Raw genomic sequence first — 17,643 nt, 5'->3', positions numbered from 1 at the left:
AGCTAAAAGTAAGGCTGGTCTTGCATTTGCCAAAGGCTGTTTAGGTAGTTCTTGCCACCTAGTGGATTACTGCTCATGTACGCAGATGAGCAGCATCATCTGCCACAAAAATAGACCATCACACTATTAATCACACTAATATTTTATTATATCCTGCAGAATTTGAATACTACTCAATGGAATTATTTATTTTGTTGGAATGAAAAACATGTGAAAATTGAACTACAAATTGCAAACATTTTCAAAACTTTTATCTGACAGCTGTATTTGCAACTATGACATGGCCTGGTGACCAGCAAAATATGGAATTTGAGAGCCAATGAGTAGTCGGTCTAAGTGGCCATGGACTCGCTGTAAACTCAAGCCCCATGCTAACGTATGTTGGCTGAAGCTGTATGATGAGTACATTTGGTGAACATACCTGAGCTTGTTGAAATTTATAACCATTGTTTCTGCTTCTTCTGTAAGAGTTTGCTGGGGCCCAGTAATTTTTTAGATTTCTGGTTTGTATATAGTAGTAACTAAATTTTCTCAACATTACCTCTTCTCTTCTCTTAGCTGAATTGCCTGGAATAGTTGTCATCTACTTGAATTTCTACCTGATTAATAGTTCACCCCTCATTACTGCCCACTATTCTTAGAGAGATGGAAAGTGTTGCTTATACCATAACACAGTGCAAATACCTGTATTGTAAGTTACAAGGGTTCTATCCACTACTTAAAAGAAAAAAAAAAAATTCCACACAAATGTAGTCCTCCTGCCAAAATTTGATTCCCCTCTTTCAATTTTAAATACAATTGAGCTTTTACTGAATTTTTAAATAATCACCATGTTTTAAAAACATGGACTATTTTACCAGAATTTCCCCCAACACATCCAGCCTACAGGCAACAGTTGAGGGAAGTCCTCAGCAACAGGGAATTGTCAGGTTTGCAGGTTTGAATGCAACAGGTTTTCTGCTACGTTGATGTTTGTAATAGTATTTTTTTATTATTCCATGATGATGAAAATGTTGGAAAATTTTAGCCAACAGCTATATGGTGTTCAAAAATAATTTATGCCTTATACTTCCAGGAGAATTTCCAATTAAACTTATTAAACTCAAGAATACCTTAATACTTAGTTGTTACCAATATGTTCATAGCATTTTATGATAATTAACCTATTTATGAGTGACTTGATATGCAGATGTTGAATTGGGTAAGATTCCACAGAGTCTGTGCTTAGTCTGGCTGTTACTTAACTGAGGGTGTTTCAGTCTTACAGTGCATTATGTTACCATTATATATCAGAATCCTTGATCTTCCCATACTGGCGATCACATTCTCATGACAGGATAATTTTGGTTTGTTTTTCACCTCCTTTTAACAACTCCTGTGAGGAATTTATGTTATGATCAGAAGGTGAAATACGAATTGTTTATACAGTGAATTCTTTCACTTTCCATTAAGTACTATATTCCTAAGACTACAAAGTACATAAATGTCATCATAACGCTCATCATAAATAGTTGAAATTAAGACATATTTAAGAAATTTTGTACAACTGTCCTCCTGTTTTCAAAAAGTAATTTACGAATAATTTGGTCTTTATCCAAATTTAGAAAGTTATATTTTAATACCATAATAAAAATCTGTACTCAGTAGTATCACAAGCTCAAAAAATCACTTTTATTAATATATAAAAAAGAATAGGAAAAACAGACATTATAATTAAATATTTGCTTTCATCTACAAATAAGTACTTTGGATAATAAAGTAAGTTTTTCGGTTCTTATGAACAGTTAAAAACAGAGGAAGGCATTTTCTGAAATAAAAGCAAAAGAAAGAGACTTCTGAAATAGAAAATATTTGGCAATATCTCTTAGTCACTCAATAAAATATCCATGTAAACAAGCAATCCATATTTACATTACCATATGCAATATTCTTGGTTACCTGTAGTAAGAAGCACACATGTAATTACATTCAATTTTAGAATCTAATTTGCACCATCATTTCTCAGTTCCTTAATGTTGGAAAACACACTCTTCTGCTTATGTGCAGAATACTGTATGACATCATGTAAATACAGTATTTTTTTCCCCAGGCATCTTAAGAATATAGCACTTTCAATGTTAAGTTTTGTAACTTCCTGGTTTCTTATAGGAATCCAAACCTGGAATGTAAGCTCTACAATCATTTTCCTGTAAAAACAACAATGTAGATGATTTCTAAACATGTGGAAAAATGCCCATTAAAAAGCGAGAGTTCTACCTTCCATACCTCCATACACTTTTTTCATTTCCTCTGTTGCTACTGTATTTATGTTACTCATAAATACAGGTAAGAAAATTTGCATGGAAGGAAAGTTAATGGAAGACCACTTTGAGGAGCAGGTTTAGGACTATGACTCTGCAAACACCTGTGCTTTTTTATTTAGCATTGAACTAGCCTCATTTTTTGCAAGGATACTTAGAGGCCTTTTTAATCAATTTAGAATTAAGCCAGAAGTCTATAGTATGTTTTGTCAGTTTTAAATTGCATACACCAAGGTTGATCAAGGTTTAGGAGCTCACAGCTACTGCATCTCATGGGGACCTTCCAAAGATCAGCAGCCACAATCCCACTGTTCATGAGTTACCACTGATTGTAAATTCCCCAAATGGAATATTCCAGCTTCCGCTGAGTTTCTACTATCATGTTTAACCTCTAAGTTGAAAACCAAAATTATGTTCTGGGAGCCCACTCTCAAAAGGCTTTTAATCCTTGATTTTCAGTTAGTTTTATCTCACAGAATCACAGAATGGTCGGAATTGAAAGGGACCCAGAAGGATCATTGAGTCCAACCCTTAAGCAAAAGGCCCATAGGTTTGAACCTTGGTGTTACTTGTACTTGAACCTTGGTGTTACTCATACCTTGCACTTCATGAGAATAGAGAAGTAAAAAAATGCCACCATTCTTTTTTCAAGTAGCATTTCCCTTGAACAGTACATAGAATACAATGGAAGCCAGAAGGCATGCTGGTTATTTAACAGCATATAGAACCAACCACCTAAAAGCTGTTCATTTCAATACATTCAACTCAGCGCTGTAACAAAAGAAGTAATAGATTCTGTGTTTCTTCCAGTACACTGTACAGTTACTTTTCTTCCAGAGCAATCCCTAGGCAACTGACTACCTTCCATACAAACATATGCTTTTATTATGTGACCTAGTACTATGCAAGGATTGAGTGAGCTCATTTTCACAGGTGGATGAGACACAGTAACAGGCAAGTACATAACAATTTAAAATGCAGTTGCCTGTGTGAGTGTGGTATAGAAAGCTGCATAGTAAATTACTGCAAGTGAGCTTGTTTATTCACTTTCCCATCATGCTTCACTGTTTGATTCATTGCACATAGTGGGACTGGAGGAGTGCTCACACAATAGTTTTGTAGTTTAGGTTAGTGTTCCTTCTGTCATACCTGAATTCCACATTAAAAGCAGGTATTTTCTACAGAGGAAAAATACACCAGTGTGAGCTTGGTTCCAGTCATCCACAAACCTACAAGTGAAAACAGAACTCTGGGATGTAGTCCTTGAGTACCAAATCGTACAGCAGAAAAGTTTTTAAAATATTTTATTATGCTAGTTTTCTATCCTGCAATCACCAAATAATAAAATATGATTACAAATCAAATAACAGGACTTGAGGTACTTCTTGTCAGAGAAACCCCAAAATAACTCATGTCCAAAATAGTTTGTACTAACACACAATGAATTACAAAAATGTTGAAGAGTAAGGTATTAAAATGTTTTTTAAAGCTGGAGCAGATAAAAATGTATGTAGTATTAAAAAAATAGGAAATTATTTGCTGTCTGAAACTATCTATATTCCAACATGAACAGTGGTAAATTTGTATTTGTAGTGGGTTCTGCAGATTTTACAAGAGATAATAGAATGGCTCATTATTTTGGATATGTGCAATCCAAACAATCTACTATAATTATTCTTCCATAGTAGTGAAAGTATAAATATTGTTTGTATTGTGAAATTAATGAATAGCATAATACATTAATACTTCAATTACTACAAAGAGCTGTAAAAGTAAAGTGCCAGTAGGGACTCTTCACTATTTAGAGAAAATTGCCTTATTTAAAATTGTAATTTCAAATTAAAAAGTCACAGAGTTTGTATAGACTGCTTACAGACTAAAGCATGTCTTCACGCCTATGACAACAATGCTTTTGATGTCAGTGTGGAGATAATAAAATTGGCTCCCAGTTAACAAGTAGCATTTCATTAAAAGAGCAATGCTCACCTGTGTGTCGGAAAAGTATTTCTCACTTGAAGGTATTTTTTTTCTGTGAGACTGATAGCAGATTTTTCTGGTTTCTAACCTCCTAATTTCTAGTCTAGTACCATAAATCAATAGAACTGTGCAATCAAATAACGATACTAAAATGCTGCCTTCTGGGATAAAAAGAAGACTTACTTTAAGTGACACACTTTTCTAAGTGGGTTCCTATAGCTTTTCAAATAAGACAAATTCTGCATTTGGATGTCTGAACATTTCTTAGATTACACTAATAATTGCACATAATTTAAAGCCAAATATTGTCCATATACAATATATTTGGTAGAATTTGTTGAAAGATACATTCTGATTTAAAAAAATAACAAAACCAAAAACCCCCAGAAGTTTCTAAAGGAAATATAACATTTTATGAAGATATCTAGCAAAAGTTTTTTTTTTAATTAAAAATTTTAGAATAAACAGTTTTATGAAGCAGCTCTGTGAAGTGTGGAATGATCTCAAATCCCATAGAACATAGCAGCTGGTGAGGGGGCTAATCAGCTAGAGAAATCAAGCTTTAAAGAAGTGAACATTACCAGAAAATTTGTGTGTGACAAACTAAATTATTCTGTATGGTATACTTCATGGCTGATTCATAACCTGCAAAAGCACTCAAGAGCAAAATTTAGTCAGAATCTTGTTAAATTTTTCATGACTATAAGAGATATAAGCATTAAATTAAGACGTGATATAGAAGACAGTTTCCAATTATGTGATTTTCCCATTATGTGACGTCATTCATGCTCTTGTTTTATTAAACAAAGCATGGACTGGTCATGGAACAATAAAATATGTTTGGGACTTACAGGAATTTAAATCCATATGCAGAAAACTTGAGTGTCTTTCAGCAAGCCATAGTAAAAATGAACCCCCAACCTACTTACATATCAATATAACTACATTAGAAGGACCATCACCAGGGGGAATTTGGAGGTATAATAGTACTTTTATTCTGTGTGTTTTCTTTACATAGTTGATCTTTGTCCTGCTTCATCAAATTTGATGTTTTGTTTTCTGGCTGCTTCAGTATTACTCCTCAGATCAGATTTATCTGCATTACTACTCTTTGTCAGTGTGGATTCTACTTCTGTGCCATCAGGAGTTGCTCCAGTGGGCCTCAGAATTTTAGCATTCTCTGCTGGGGGCCGCTTCCAGTGGGGCCTACTTGCCATCCACAAAATAAGTGAACCAAATATGACAAGCAAAAGACCAAGACAGTTGACCAAAGTTGCTTCTGGTGGGGATGCACTGTATGCAGGACTTTTCCTTTGAAAGGGGAAAAAGAAAGAAGAGGTCAGAAAAGATTGTTTTAAAGACAATCCTGGTCTAAAAACAGCAGTCTCCTGCTAGGCAGGTCAAAACTAAACAGTCTCCCAGTACTGGATGCTTATTATTCTGGGCAAATGGAAGTATATTTGCAATGAATAACCTTAATAAACACATGGAAATAAATACTTACAATGCAAATATAAGCTTTTCTGTGATTCCCATGAGAGCTGTTGCAATCACTGTTGCAAAGATGGTAAGACCCGAATAAACATGTATTGGCATGAGAGCTACGCGGAGGTGAACTGGAGCAAACGGGAGCAGAAAGACAGCGAAACCCAAGAACAGCTATAACCAAAACATTCATAGTTAGGGCTAGATGGAAAACAAGTTGCACTTCTCAAGTAGAATAATCATAAAAACTCCATTCTGAGATGTTTTCAGGTAAAAATTTGAAAATAACTGGCATTTCTATTTTTGAATGTGTTTCCTGTCAAAACCAAAGCAAAATTTTAGATCAGCACTTGGGAAGCAAACATTAATATTTTATAAATCATCCTATGTAATATCAGTGTCCACACTTACTGATAGTGCTAAAACTCCAACCAAACTAAGTACTGGAAACACAAGTTTTCAGTGTCACTAATTCATTAATATAGTAAAGGTGTAAGGAGCCACATTTTTACAGTCTCATCAAGTCCTGTTCTCTGCTCCTGCTGCAGATTTTCATATAAAGAAACATCAGAAGATAGCCTAACCTTCTGACTTGAGTGGATTAAATAATTTTATCTTGTTAGAATTTCAGTTAAATTTTAAGTGCCTATCTTTAGAAGGGGAGTGGTCCTTCAATATATTGATCACATGGCATTTACAGAGTGAAGACATGTATGGTAGCACCAAGTTATTCAGGGGACGTTAGTCCTCCTATTAGCACTAATTTTGTGATGGAAAGTAGCTCATCATATCCCATGTTGCATCCACAGGCTTGCCCAGTCAGGTTGCATCCCTTCTTTAGTTTGTTTTGCTGTTACTCACCCTGCTGCTAAATTAGACACAGTGCATGAATTTATATTTCATCCTACCTTAACTCAGTCCTTGTTTTATCTTTCCATAATGGATTAGAGAGCCTGATATTTTCTCCCTGGGAAACTTTTTAGTACACCATAATCAAATAATTTCTTAATCTTAGATCTGCTGAACAGCTGAAGTTTTTTAAGTTTTTCAATGGAAACAGCTTTTCCAGCTCTCAGATTACTTTTCCAGAATTTCTTTGGCTTTGTTGTTTTTTATTTTTCTGATCATTGTTTTAAATTAAAAAAAAACCATAACATTTCATATTAGTTTCACTAATGCCATCTTTTTTCCTGTTGTCCAAGTATTGTGAGAAATTTAGAGCTTCATGTCATTCTTGAGTTCTTCTTTCCAGAGATGTAATTTTCCAAGAGACAGTCTCATTTTACATTTTTGCCCTATTCTTAAATTTATGTCAGTGTACTACACTGTCTTAACCTACATTTGGCTTAATTACAATATACTTACAATACTGTAGGCAGAGTATTATGTGAGCATATGACTGACATGCCCCTGGTAAGTGCTAAGTGTTTTCTCTGTTAACAAAGATGCTGCTTTATGACTATTTTTTACAGTGCTCAGTTGCTTAACAAACATCAGTCTCTGACTGGAGACTTACATCCCAAATTGGAGCAGGAACACGAAGGATATTCTGATGTTACAGGCAAGGCATTAAGTGCCATTGATCATGTTTACAGTAGCAAAAAGAAAAGTAGAACTCAGATTTTAGTCACAATTCTTCATTTAACCATTAATAAAAATACTGATACTCAGTGTAGTGGCAACACAGACTTTCTTGAAATAGATGTATTATTAGGACAAACTTAATTTTAACATTGTTTTTTCTTACTCATTCATATTCATTCTTATTAATTTGTTCAGCTATAGAGAATATACTCAACAATGCTGCAATATGCTTTCTTTTTTTCTAAATGTTAAAACACTATTTCAGCACTGTTTCTTGTACCCCTTGGCCTGAGCACTGAAGAAAAAAGTCCAGAACCCAAATCCCTTAGCTGAGGCTTTTCTGTGCTTGATCATAGATAATTAAGTATTTTTTCTTTTTAGTGTTTTGGGAAAAAAATATTTGAAGGAACAAAATAAATTTCCATAGTGTAATAACAAAATCCAGAGAGTTCAGAATGTATATGCAGAAGCATCTGTATGTGTTCTGTAAATTTCAGGGAATGGTTGTTCTTCTTTGCCAAATGCAAAACGCACTAAGTTAGCTCATTTTACAGTACAATAATGCTAATTCTCTGCCAAGAGGAGCAGTTAAAAGCATGCCCCACAAACATCTATCAAAGTTCTGCAGATTCAGGAAAACTGGCTACCCAGTAGTAGCTCATTCAGGTGTCAGATCCTTTACATCTCTACTGCTCCCTGAGGCACTTGTTCTGCTGAGTAACAAAAGTCTTGAGGCCAAGAAGTGACTACTTAAATTTATGATAGCTGAAAAAAAAAGAAAAGCTATTACTTAATTTGAGACTTTTAAAAGAAATGCTCTAACTATATTTAAATATGCTGCCAACAAACCAAGTAACTTGCTATAAGTTCAGGAGTTAATAGGGCTTAGAAACACACTACTGTGTAACTGTATTGTAGGTTAATGGCCATTATGCCAGCAAATAAACTAAATAGGCTTAAAAATGCATTTTTCTTCAAAGTCAATGATTCAGTATTTGTACATTTACATGATAATTTGCCAAATCAGAGAGTAAAATGGCTATCCCAATAGTTACAACATATTAGGAAGAGCCTATTGTGCCTGAATTACTAAAAACATTCTTCAAATTGACAACCTGTTTATAAATACAGTTAGATTCTGACCTGGAGAGAATAAAATATAACAGCAGTCAGCCCAATCCAGCTGTGCAGACTGTACATGTTAGGAATGTTCTTGGCATTGTGGAATTCAAACACGGCTACCATAGAAACAATTGCAAGAATCATAGCTATGGTATTTAATCCAGCATGTATGAACTTCATTAGGAGTTTGCTGCACTTCCAGGTCCAGGGCAATCTGTACACAATAATAGCTGAAGAAAGAAAAGAAACAAGATTTTAGGCCTTATAGAATAATTTCTTTCAAATGTTAATAATTATGCATAATTCACATAGTTACATTGTAAATTACAGCAAAATCGATCCAACCTTAAGTCTTCTAAAAAGTCTATTAAAAGGCTTTTTCTCATACACTTAGCATAGCATACTCTGAAAATACAGCTGAGGCTTAAAGGGATTTCTTCCCTTTAAAAAATCCCACAAACTGAAGTGTGTTTCAAAAAAAAAAAACAAAACCAAACCAGTAAATAACGTGCTGTCATCTTTTTGTCAGTCATTAAATTGATTTATCAGGGATTTGGCATAGGATTTTGATTTTACTGCTACTAGTCAGACTGATTCTTATATTGAAAAGATCACTTGTTGAGAAAGCATGTAGGATTATTTTGTAATATTTATTCTCTTTGCAACTTTGGATAATGCTATTCTGTAATTGCATAGATACTTATATGAGTGTCTATTACACTGGTATGAATAAGACTACTTTGAATGGGAAAATGTTCTTCAGCATAAGGGAATCATAATCTGACTTAAGAGACAAAAGCATTTAGCAAATACAAGTCTTCCACCACTGTTAGATGAATGTAGGGAAGTTTTGCCTATACTTGAATCAATAAATCTAGCAGACAGTGTTTTTTCCAGTGTGAACAAAACACTAATTTCCATTGCTCTAACTCCAGATGGTCCATAAAAATAACTTAACCTAGAGTGCTTCTTGCTGAGTTTTCTCCAAGATCCCTACTGCCCCTATCCTACCACAACTGTCCCCTGTCTGTCATATGACTCAAATGCTTTCCACAGGGGACACAAACGGGCCACATTACATCACTGAAGCTCCAGGTACATCTGGTTACAAACTAGATAGTAATTCTGGATGCGTGACAGCATATAAGTATATTCAGCCAACAGGGGACAAATATTCATGAGGATAACTGATAATGTGACCAATAAATACTAATGCCCCCATCTATAATATCTAGCCTGAGCAAAGTCTGAGCTCCACTCAGTGATTCATCACATCCTAATTTAAAGCTTCTGCTTATGAAATTACAGTGAAAATGTTATATATAATTAGCTATAATAAAACAAAGGAATAATAATTTATGTAGGTTTTTTAAAAAAATCTTGTTCCAAACATTAAGAACTAGAAAAGTATTACCTAAGTGATTCTCATGTGCCCCACTCATTCATTATTTCTCCATAACCCTTGCATTTTAGGCAAAAAGCACAGATTATGGAAAATAAATAGAATATTATTTCTGTTATTTTCTGATGAATAGTAGTAATATATGACAAATGTTCAAGTTCTTTTCACACTTTTTTTTTTAACTTGGATGTATTTCAATAAATACAGTACTACGTGAAATAATTCACAAAGAAAACAGTTTACAAGTCAAATTTCCATACTACAATCAGATTTTAAATCAATGTATGCTTTTAGCTACTGTGTGAAAATATAATACTGGAATGAAAGAATTCCTTAGAACATTTAAATATATACAGCACTTAGGTGGTTGTTGGCTTTCTACTTGAAAAAGCAACAGTGGTAAATCCTACAAAATCAAGAAGATAGAAACCTTGTTTATAAGATGATTTGACTGTCTTAAAGCAATCTGTTACAGAAATGATTCTGCACACCAAGCTTATCACCTCCAACAGTTCACCAAAGTGACATTACATGATAATGTTAGAATCCTAGAATGGCTAAATTTGGAAAATACCTCTCAGATAATTGAGTTTGACCATTAACGTATCACTGCTGCGTCTACACTAAACCATGTCCTGAGCACCACACTGATGTTTTTTGAACACTTCCAGGGACAGTGATTCATTCCATCACTTTTCTGGGCGGTCATTTCAATACCTGACCACCATTTCAGAGAAGAAAGTTTTGCAAGTGTCCAATCTTAACCTTATCTGGCGCAACTGGAGGCCATTTCCTCTTGTTCTGTCACTTGTTACTTGGGAGATGAGATCAATCCCCACTTTCATCCTCCTTTCAGACAGAGAACAGTAAGGTCCCCCTGAGCTTCCTTTTCTCCAGGCTAAAAACCCCCCAGCTCCTGCAGCTGCTTCTCTTCAGACTTGCGTTCCAGACCCTCACTGCCTCACTGCCCTTCTCTGGACCTGTTCCAGCACCTCAGTGTCCATCTTGTACTGAGGGGCCAAGAACTGGACACAAGATTTGAGGTGTGCCCCACCAGTACTGGGTACAGGAGGAACAATCACTGCCCTGGTTCTGCTGGCCACACTATTCCTGATATAGGCCAAGATTCTGTTGGTGTTCTTGGCCACCTGGGCACACACTGGCTCATGTTCAGCCAGCTGGCAATAATATCCTGCATTAGACTATTATTAATCAACTTAGTACTAATGATAATGACTTCTAATTTTGTAAAGAAATGTGTCAAAAGGCCCCAAAATGAGTTTCAACATCCCATGAGGATATTCGCAATAAATCCTTCTTACCTATGTCCCACAGTATTGTCAATAATTTATTCATGGTGCAGCACAGTACTGGACTCTGTATGAAGAAAACTTTGAGTATAAGTCCTCGTCTCAGTTTTTAGTCTTTGATCTCAGAGGGTCAAGTCTGGGCTAAAATTTTTATATAATATTTTTTTGTTGTCATCTAGCTGATTTAACTTCCAAAAGCACTATCAGACTCCCTAGTCACTTGTCCACAGAGTCTCAGATCTCTGGGCCCTGAATTTTCTAAGTTCTTTCCCATAAACATTACAGTAGAAAATGAAGTAATAACTGACTAATGGTTTGGCCAGTTGTTAACATTCATTACCATGTTACATGCCACAGCCCAGGCCATATGCATATTATAGTTTGGTTTAATTATCTTTCTGGGAGGACTTTGTGTGAACTTACATATTGCAATTTCAGCAGATTTATTAATCACTGTGAAAAGACACAGTTTTATTGCCCCATCACCACTTCTGTCTGCTTCTCCCTGCCTTTCTCATAATTGGTGCTTTTCTAATCTGCAGGAGGAAAGGGGAACAAAGGGGAGAGAAGGAAGATTCACCTTTCAATGAGTACAAGCTCTTAAAAACTTACTCAGATGTGATGTGTAATTTCATGTCAAAATTAAAACAGCCTAGGTTAAAAGCACATACACAATTAGAATGTTTGGTGGTGACATGGTAAAGCTTGAACTTTCTCAAGGCAGAACATCTCTAGTACTGTTAAGAAAGTACGTGCCAGCCTAGGCACCCTGGACTGAGCTTTTTGACTCAGACCTTACTCCTGTTTTGAATTATGATTTAAAAACACATCACACATGGCAGAATCATCTTGCAATATTTTTACATTGCATGGGACGTCTGTCCTTTTACAAATGTGCAGGGCAAAATTGTAGTTATTGACCAACAATAAAACATTTCCATCCTTTGTATAGACGAATAAACTCAAGAAAAAATTGGTTAAGTTATTATTTAAAATTCTCTACTCAAATTTTACCAAGCTTTTTTAGCTACACCTTCCTACTTTCAATTACTTAAAGACTTATCTTTCTTGTATGTGTCCAAAGAGGTATCTGATTTCCCACTCTCATACAAATTACTTTGAATTCAGTGGCAGACATCCATCAGCCAAATTAGAATCAGATTCACAGTGGTATCTGTTGATATTTCATCTGATTTACTACAATATCCCTTCAGTCTCCAACTTTGCTTTTCCTATTATGTAATAGGACTTCCTCCCTAAATTATGCTGTATTAGTGAATTCCTTGTATGTGTGTAGTTTCTTAGCTATGGTAAACGTCCATTTACTTTACATATATCCTTACCTATACAGGGTTTGGGGCATCGCCCTTTCTCTGTGACACAGGGAAAAAACTGAGTTTCAGAGGAAAAAAAATAGAAAATACATAGGAAAAAGCTGCAGAAAGCCTCTCCCTATTTTCTTCAAAAGTTGTATGCTTATATATATAAAAAAATAGGTTGAGTACATTAAGTAGATAGATCTTAGTGAAGACAACAGGTGGTTTCCATTGCTTATTTATAGCCTGAAATTACACTTCCTATTGAGCAATATTATGTAAAACAACTTCAAAATGTGGTTATTGCACAATACTGGTTTGCAGCTTGAAGCCACAAGAAGGCCTTTGGCATCTTCCAGCCCTTTGACTGTCTGGAAGTGTAATGGAAAAATGTTAGTCCATGACTGAACTCTATGAAATCCAAAGTTCATACATTCTTAAAGAAACTTTAAAAAAAAAAAAAAAGGAAAAAGAGAAGAAGCAACCCTGTACCTTAATAATTATATGTTATTTAAACAACAGAATAAACTATTAATTTAAGATATATGCTTTACTAAACAATTAATCCTAAGTCTAGCCTGAAGAACTGCATTTTAATAGTGCTTGTGGTGCTACATTTTCTCTGGCAAAAACCCTGCTCCTGGATCAAGCTTCTGCGGTACTGAACTTTCCTTTCTCTTCTTGGGACATGGAAGAGGGCCAAAGGAGAAACTTTCTTAGGGCAGCATTTCTCACATTTCGATTTTCAACTTTCATAAATTCCAGCTCCCTAGGAAAAACACACCTCGCAGGCATTACTCAAAGTGGACGGCAATCCCTGGGCCAGGATAAACAAGTGCTCGCAGAAAAAACCCCAAAACAACCCAAACCCCGTATGTAGCAATTTTGGCTTATTACAAGGGACTCTTTGTCCCTTCCCGGGAGTGCCGGCTTCCCTAAGCGGCGGACCGAGTGCTGCTCCCGCTGTGACCCGCCACCGGCCGCGGGCCGCCCCGAGCCTCCCGCGCCGCAGCCCCGGCCGCGCCTCCGCGGCCCCGGGCAGGCCCCGCTCCCCCGCAGCTCCGCGCCCACCCGGGCCCCCGACGCACCGATGCCCTGGATGAAGACGAAGCCCGTGATGATGAGGACGGGGTGCCAGTTGAATTCCCCCAGGCTTCCGTCCCAGCTCAGCCCCTCGCGGTAGTGGAAGACCCAGACCAGGGAGAGGATGACCGACACGAAGCCGACCAGCAGCGCAGAGGCCAGCAGCGCCAAGAATCGCCCGTAGTCCTCCATCTTTCGAGCCCCGTGCGCGGCAGCGAGCGCCGCGAAGGACGCGCGAGGCGGGGGCCGGGCGGGGTCGGGCCCGGCGGGCACCGGACGGCGCGGGACGGACGCAGCAGGGGCGGGAGCAGGGCGGCACTCCGCGAACCTCCGCGCCCTTCCACCCTGCCCTCTCCGAGCGTCCCGTCCCTTTCAGAACTCCGCCTTAGGAAATCATTTTCTGTCAGCCGTCCCCTGCCGTGGTGCCGTGGTCCGCGCTGCGCTCCACCCAGCAGCCGAGGAAGGGAGCGGGTGGTCACGGGTTTTGTGCCCAGAGGCTGTTGTGGAAGTCGGAGAATTCACAGACCCACCAGAAAGATAAGCCACCACAGTCATATGCACTTAGAGATAAAGTAGGAGTGCTGTTATGAAGAAGAGAGCACACGCAGAAAATGCACAGGAGGAGAAGCTCACAGACACTCATGTACTTACCTGGAGCACAGTCTTGCCATCATGATCGCCCCTTCTCACTGGATTTGAGTGCTCCAAATATAATACAGATACCAGTTTCATACGTGGTGTCTGGCCTAAGTATGCAGGAGGATGTGGACATTGTTCTGTTGAATAGCACAATTATATCAAATATCCACTAGCAAAGAAAGGGAATGCATAAAACTTAGACAATTCCAATAGGTATGGAAAGGCCCATTGCAGGGAAGTTAGAGAGGAAAACAGAAGGAAAAAAAAAACAGAATTGCAAAAGAGACAGTAGACCTGCCAAAATATAACATGATAGATTAGACCAGTTTGGTCAAATCATGTAGTCAGCAGTTACTTTTTGTTTTGGTGTAGAATATTCAGCTGGCTCTGAAGCCTGTCAAATGTGGTAGGAGGATATGCCCAAACATATATTCAGCACTAATTTTCTTGTATTTTATTAGCTTACTTTAAAAATATATGTAGTGTTGAACTACATATGAATTAGAAGCTTGTTAATTGGTTGAGAGGAAAAATAAATACTGTCTACTCTGGCTAGAATTTGATCTCTCTGGTATCTCACACTTAAAGTGAAGCCTAGAAAATGAAAGGAAATGGTTTTATGAAACTTAAAATAATATCAGTGGAATACTGCCAGTTCAGACACTGTATGTCCTAAAGTGTTGGAAATATCTACATAGGGACATGAAGACCAAGCCAGATTGGAGGGTGGTGCATGTTTTAAAGAAAGGCTTGACTTGGGCGGCACTTGTATATACATATTTAGCTTTAGTTTGCATGCATTTGGTGTGACCTGCCCTCAGGATTTAACTGGTTGCTCATCCTACTCACAATGGCAAGTAGAACATTTGTATTGTTAAATTTCGCAAGTCACAGCATCTAAGAGAAGATCCAAGCCCTAAATTTTCTCATGAATGTACTCATGCATAATCCTGCCAGGGTGCCAGATTGCCATTAGTTTATGAGGCACACAGGTCATCTTAGTACTGTGGTCAGAAAAATTTTACTTTTGTCTCTATAAAGCATAAAAACTGACATAAATGTTTATTTTTATTTGCCTTCTGTGAACCTAAATCTCCCAATTGCAAAATGTTTTCAGTTCCCACTGATTTCAACAAGCTTTGATTACATCCAGTATCCCAACGGTCCCATTTAGGAATCTTCTACTCAAGTGGATTTTACTTAAGCTAAAACTGTATCTCTCAGAAGACTTTTGTGAATTCCTATAGCTCAAACTGGTTTACCCTCTTAAAGCTGCAAATAGCAAGAGCAGACACAAAATTCTATTGAACTGAATATGAAGCCTAGTTTTACCAAGTAATGATGAACAAATTTTTTTTTTAATATAATTGAAGAAATTCTAAAGCTTAGAGATTGTTAAATAAGCCAAACTAGAACAAAGTGCAAAATAATTTGTTAGACAAAGTGAAATGTTCTTTATGGAACATATGCAGAAAAAATTTCAGGCAGCACTATTAGTAATTCTGATCTGTATTTCTCCGCATTTCCTGTTCTTCCACCTCTTGCCACCTGGTGCAAATATCAGATTGGTGCAGAATAAGAAACAATCCTTAGCACAGCTACGATGTCTGAGTGGATTTCATGTTTACTTGGCGGTGGGAACTGAACACGATACAGTTGACTGCTGAGGGCTGAATGACGCACTTGATAATCTGGAAAATAAACCCCCACTGGCATAAAAATGAAACTACCCTGCATAGGGCTTTCAAGTCTCCTTGCAAGGATGCAAGGAGATCAATGAACACCTGGTTTTGTTAATCATTACTGTGGATAGGTTCTACAGCAGTTCATAATTCCCTCCTCTTTTCCAGAGATTCCTAGAGACACTGATATTTTTCCAATACATTACCAACTCTGTCAGTGTGTATTTCCTCTTAGCAGTTCTGCTGGGACATGATCTAACATGCATTTCTTTCTTTGGGTTGCTGCATTGTCAGATGTAGGTTAACTGTGACTTCAGACTTCTGTCCACTTTGAAGTTCTTCTTCAGGAAGAACTTCAAAGTAGACAGACAAAATAAGACCTATGAAACAAAGATTCACAGATATTTTTAAGAGATAGCAATGGATTCCTGCCAGTATTACATGTAAGGTACTTGGCAACTGCTGTCATCATTGCTATACCATTCATACATTTTGAGAGCAGCAGCCTAAACATAAGTGTACATAAATGCCTATCTAAGCAACACATTATGTCACCATAGGCCATTATTTTGTGCTTCTGATGTAAATTTTTAATACAGGAAATGTTTCTAGTTTCAAGTGACCAATAACTGATTTGTCAGAGCTGTACTTAGAATAACATTAGAGTATCTTTTACCAGCTACACCTTTATCTTTCTTTCCATGCTGGATAAGTAATCGATTTCTCGAGGTCGGGAATGAAGGCACTTGAGATGGTATTTCATGTTCGGACTCAGGTGTTTATTATTTCTTATCTATATTACAGTCTCACTACCGTGAGTTTGGCAGCTTTTTCATTAGCAAGGCACAAAATGGCTAACTAACTCTTGTTACAAGGTCTTTAGAAACTAAACTATCCAATTAAGAAAGGACACCTAGATTATTTTCCCTTTTAACCCAGTAACTGATGTCCTGAAGTCCACAATGTGGACTTTTCTGTCCAATCACAAAACATCACCCATACCCATGAAGAAGGAAGAAAAAGGTAAAGAAGAACAACCTGCCTCCATCCTAAAACCTCCATCTTGCTTCATATTTATTTCTATCTTCTAAAATCCTTAACTCTTAAGTTTTCCATCCTGTGATATTACAGACTTTTAACCAACTACACACCCATAATACCAGTGCTATTAATCAATTTTAAAAGCCTGTTCCACAACCTCTGGTCAAATGCAGTGTTCTCTTGTGGTTTTGTGCCTTTAAGCACAGAACATTTAAAATTCTCAGCATCCAGGATTCCAACAATAAGTCGTTTAAGATCTAAGCCTTAGACCTGGATATTCCAGATAAGTTACAGTATCCCTTAAAGCATTTGAATGAGTTTTTCAGAAACGTGGTGGCTGTTCATTTTGTAAACAAACAAAAGTGCTGAGATTGTCTAGTCAGTTTTTTTCTGGCAGGTAATTTAACTGACTGTTATGGAAGCTTTAGAAATACCTGTGTAGAAGTTATCTTACCAGGAGTAATTAAGACAAAGGAATTAAAGTAATTAGTGCTTGAATGGCACAAACAAACCAGAATGATCCTTTTACTCTTTTTGGTACTTTGTTCTGTGCCTAAGCAACAGAACCATTTGACCTTTGCTATTGAGAACATCTCTAATTTGTCTTTGCAAACTGCAAATTGTGATTATGGAGGAAGATTCTTGCAATAAATGATTTTTAGTTATTCTCCACCCTAGAAGTAGCTTTTGCTGAGATAAAAT

At 37.0% G+C, this 17,643-nt stretch overlaps 1 protein-coding gene across 1 annotated transcript; it reads right to left on the bottom strand.

Annotated features, from left to right (window-relative positions):
• Positions 1–1,647: 1,647 nt before the first annotated feature.
• On the bottom strand, positions 1,648–14,388 carry CYBRD1 (cytochrome b reductase 1). The gene is made up of 4 exons (XM_002198591.7): positions 13,585–14,388; positions 8,490–8,698; positions 5,782–5,936; positions 1,648–5,588 (listed from the first exon to the last, which is right to left on the bottom strand). The coding sequence occupies exons 1-4, from the start codon at positions 13,769–13,771 to the stop codon at positions 5,288–5,290; spliced, it is 852 nt and encodes a 283-aa protein (XP_002198627.3). The 5' UTR covers positions 13,772–14,388; the 3' UTR covers positions 1,648–5,287.
• Positions 14,389–17,643: the final 3,255 nt, after the last annotated feature.

Source organism: Taeniopygia guttata, chromosome 7 (assembly GCF_048771995.1).
Source record: "Taeniopygia guttata chromosome 7, bTaeGut7.mat, whole genome shotgun sequence".
Classification (NCBI taxonomy): domain Eukaryota; kingdom Metazoa; phylum Chordata; class Aves; order Passeriformes; family Estrildidae; genus Taeniopygia; species Taeniopygia guttata.
This window is presented reverse-complemented; position numbering and strand designations above follow the sequence as displayed.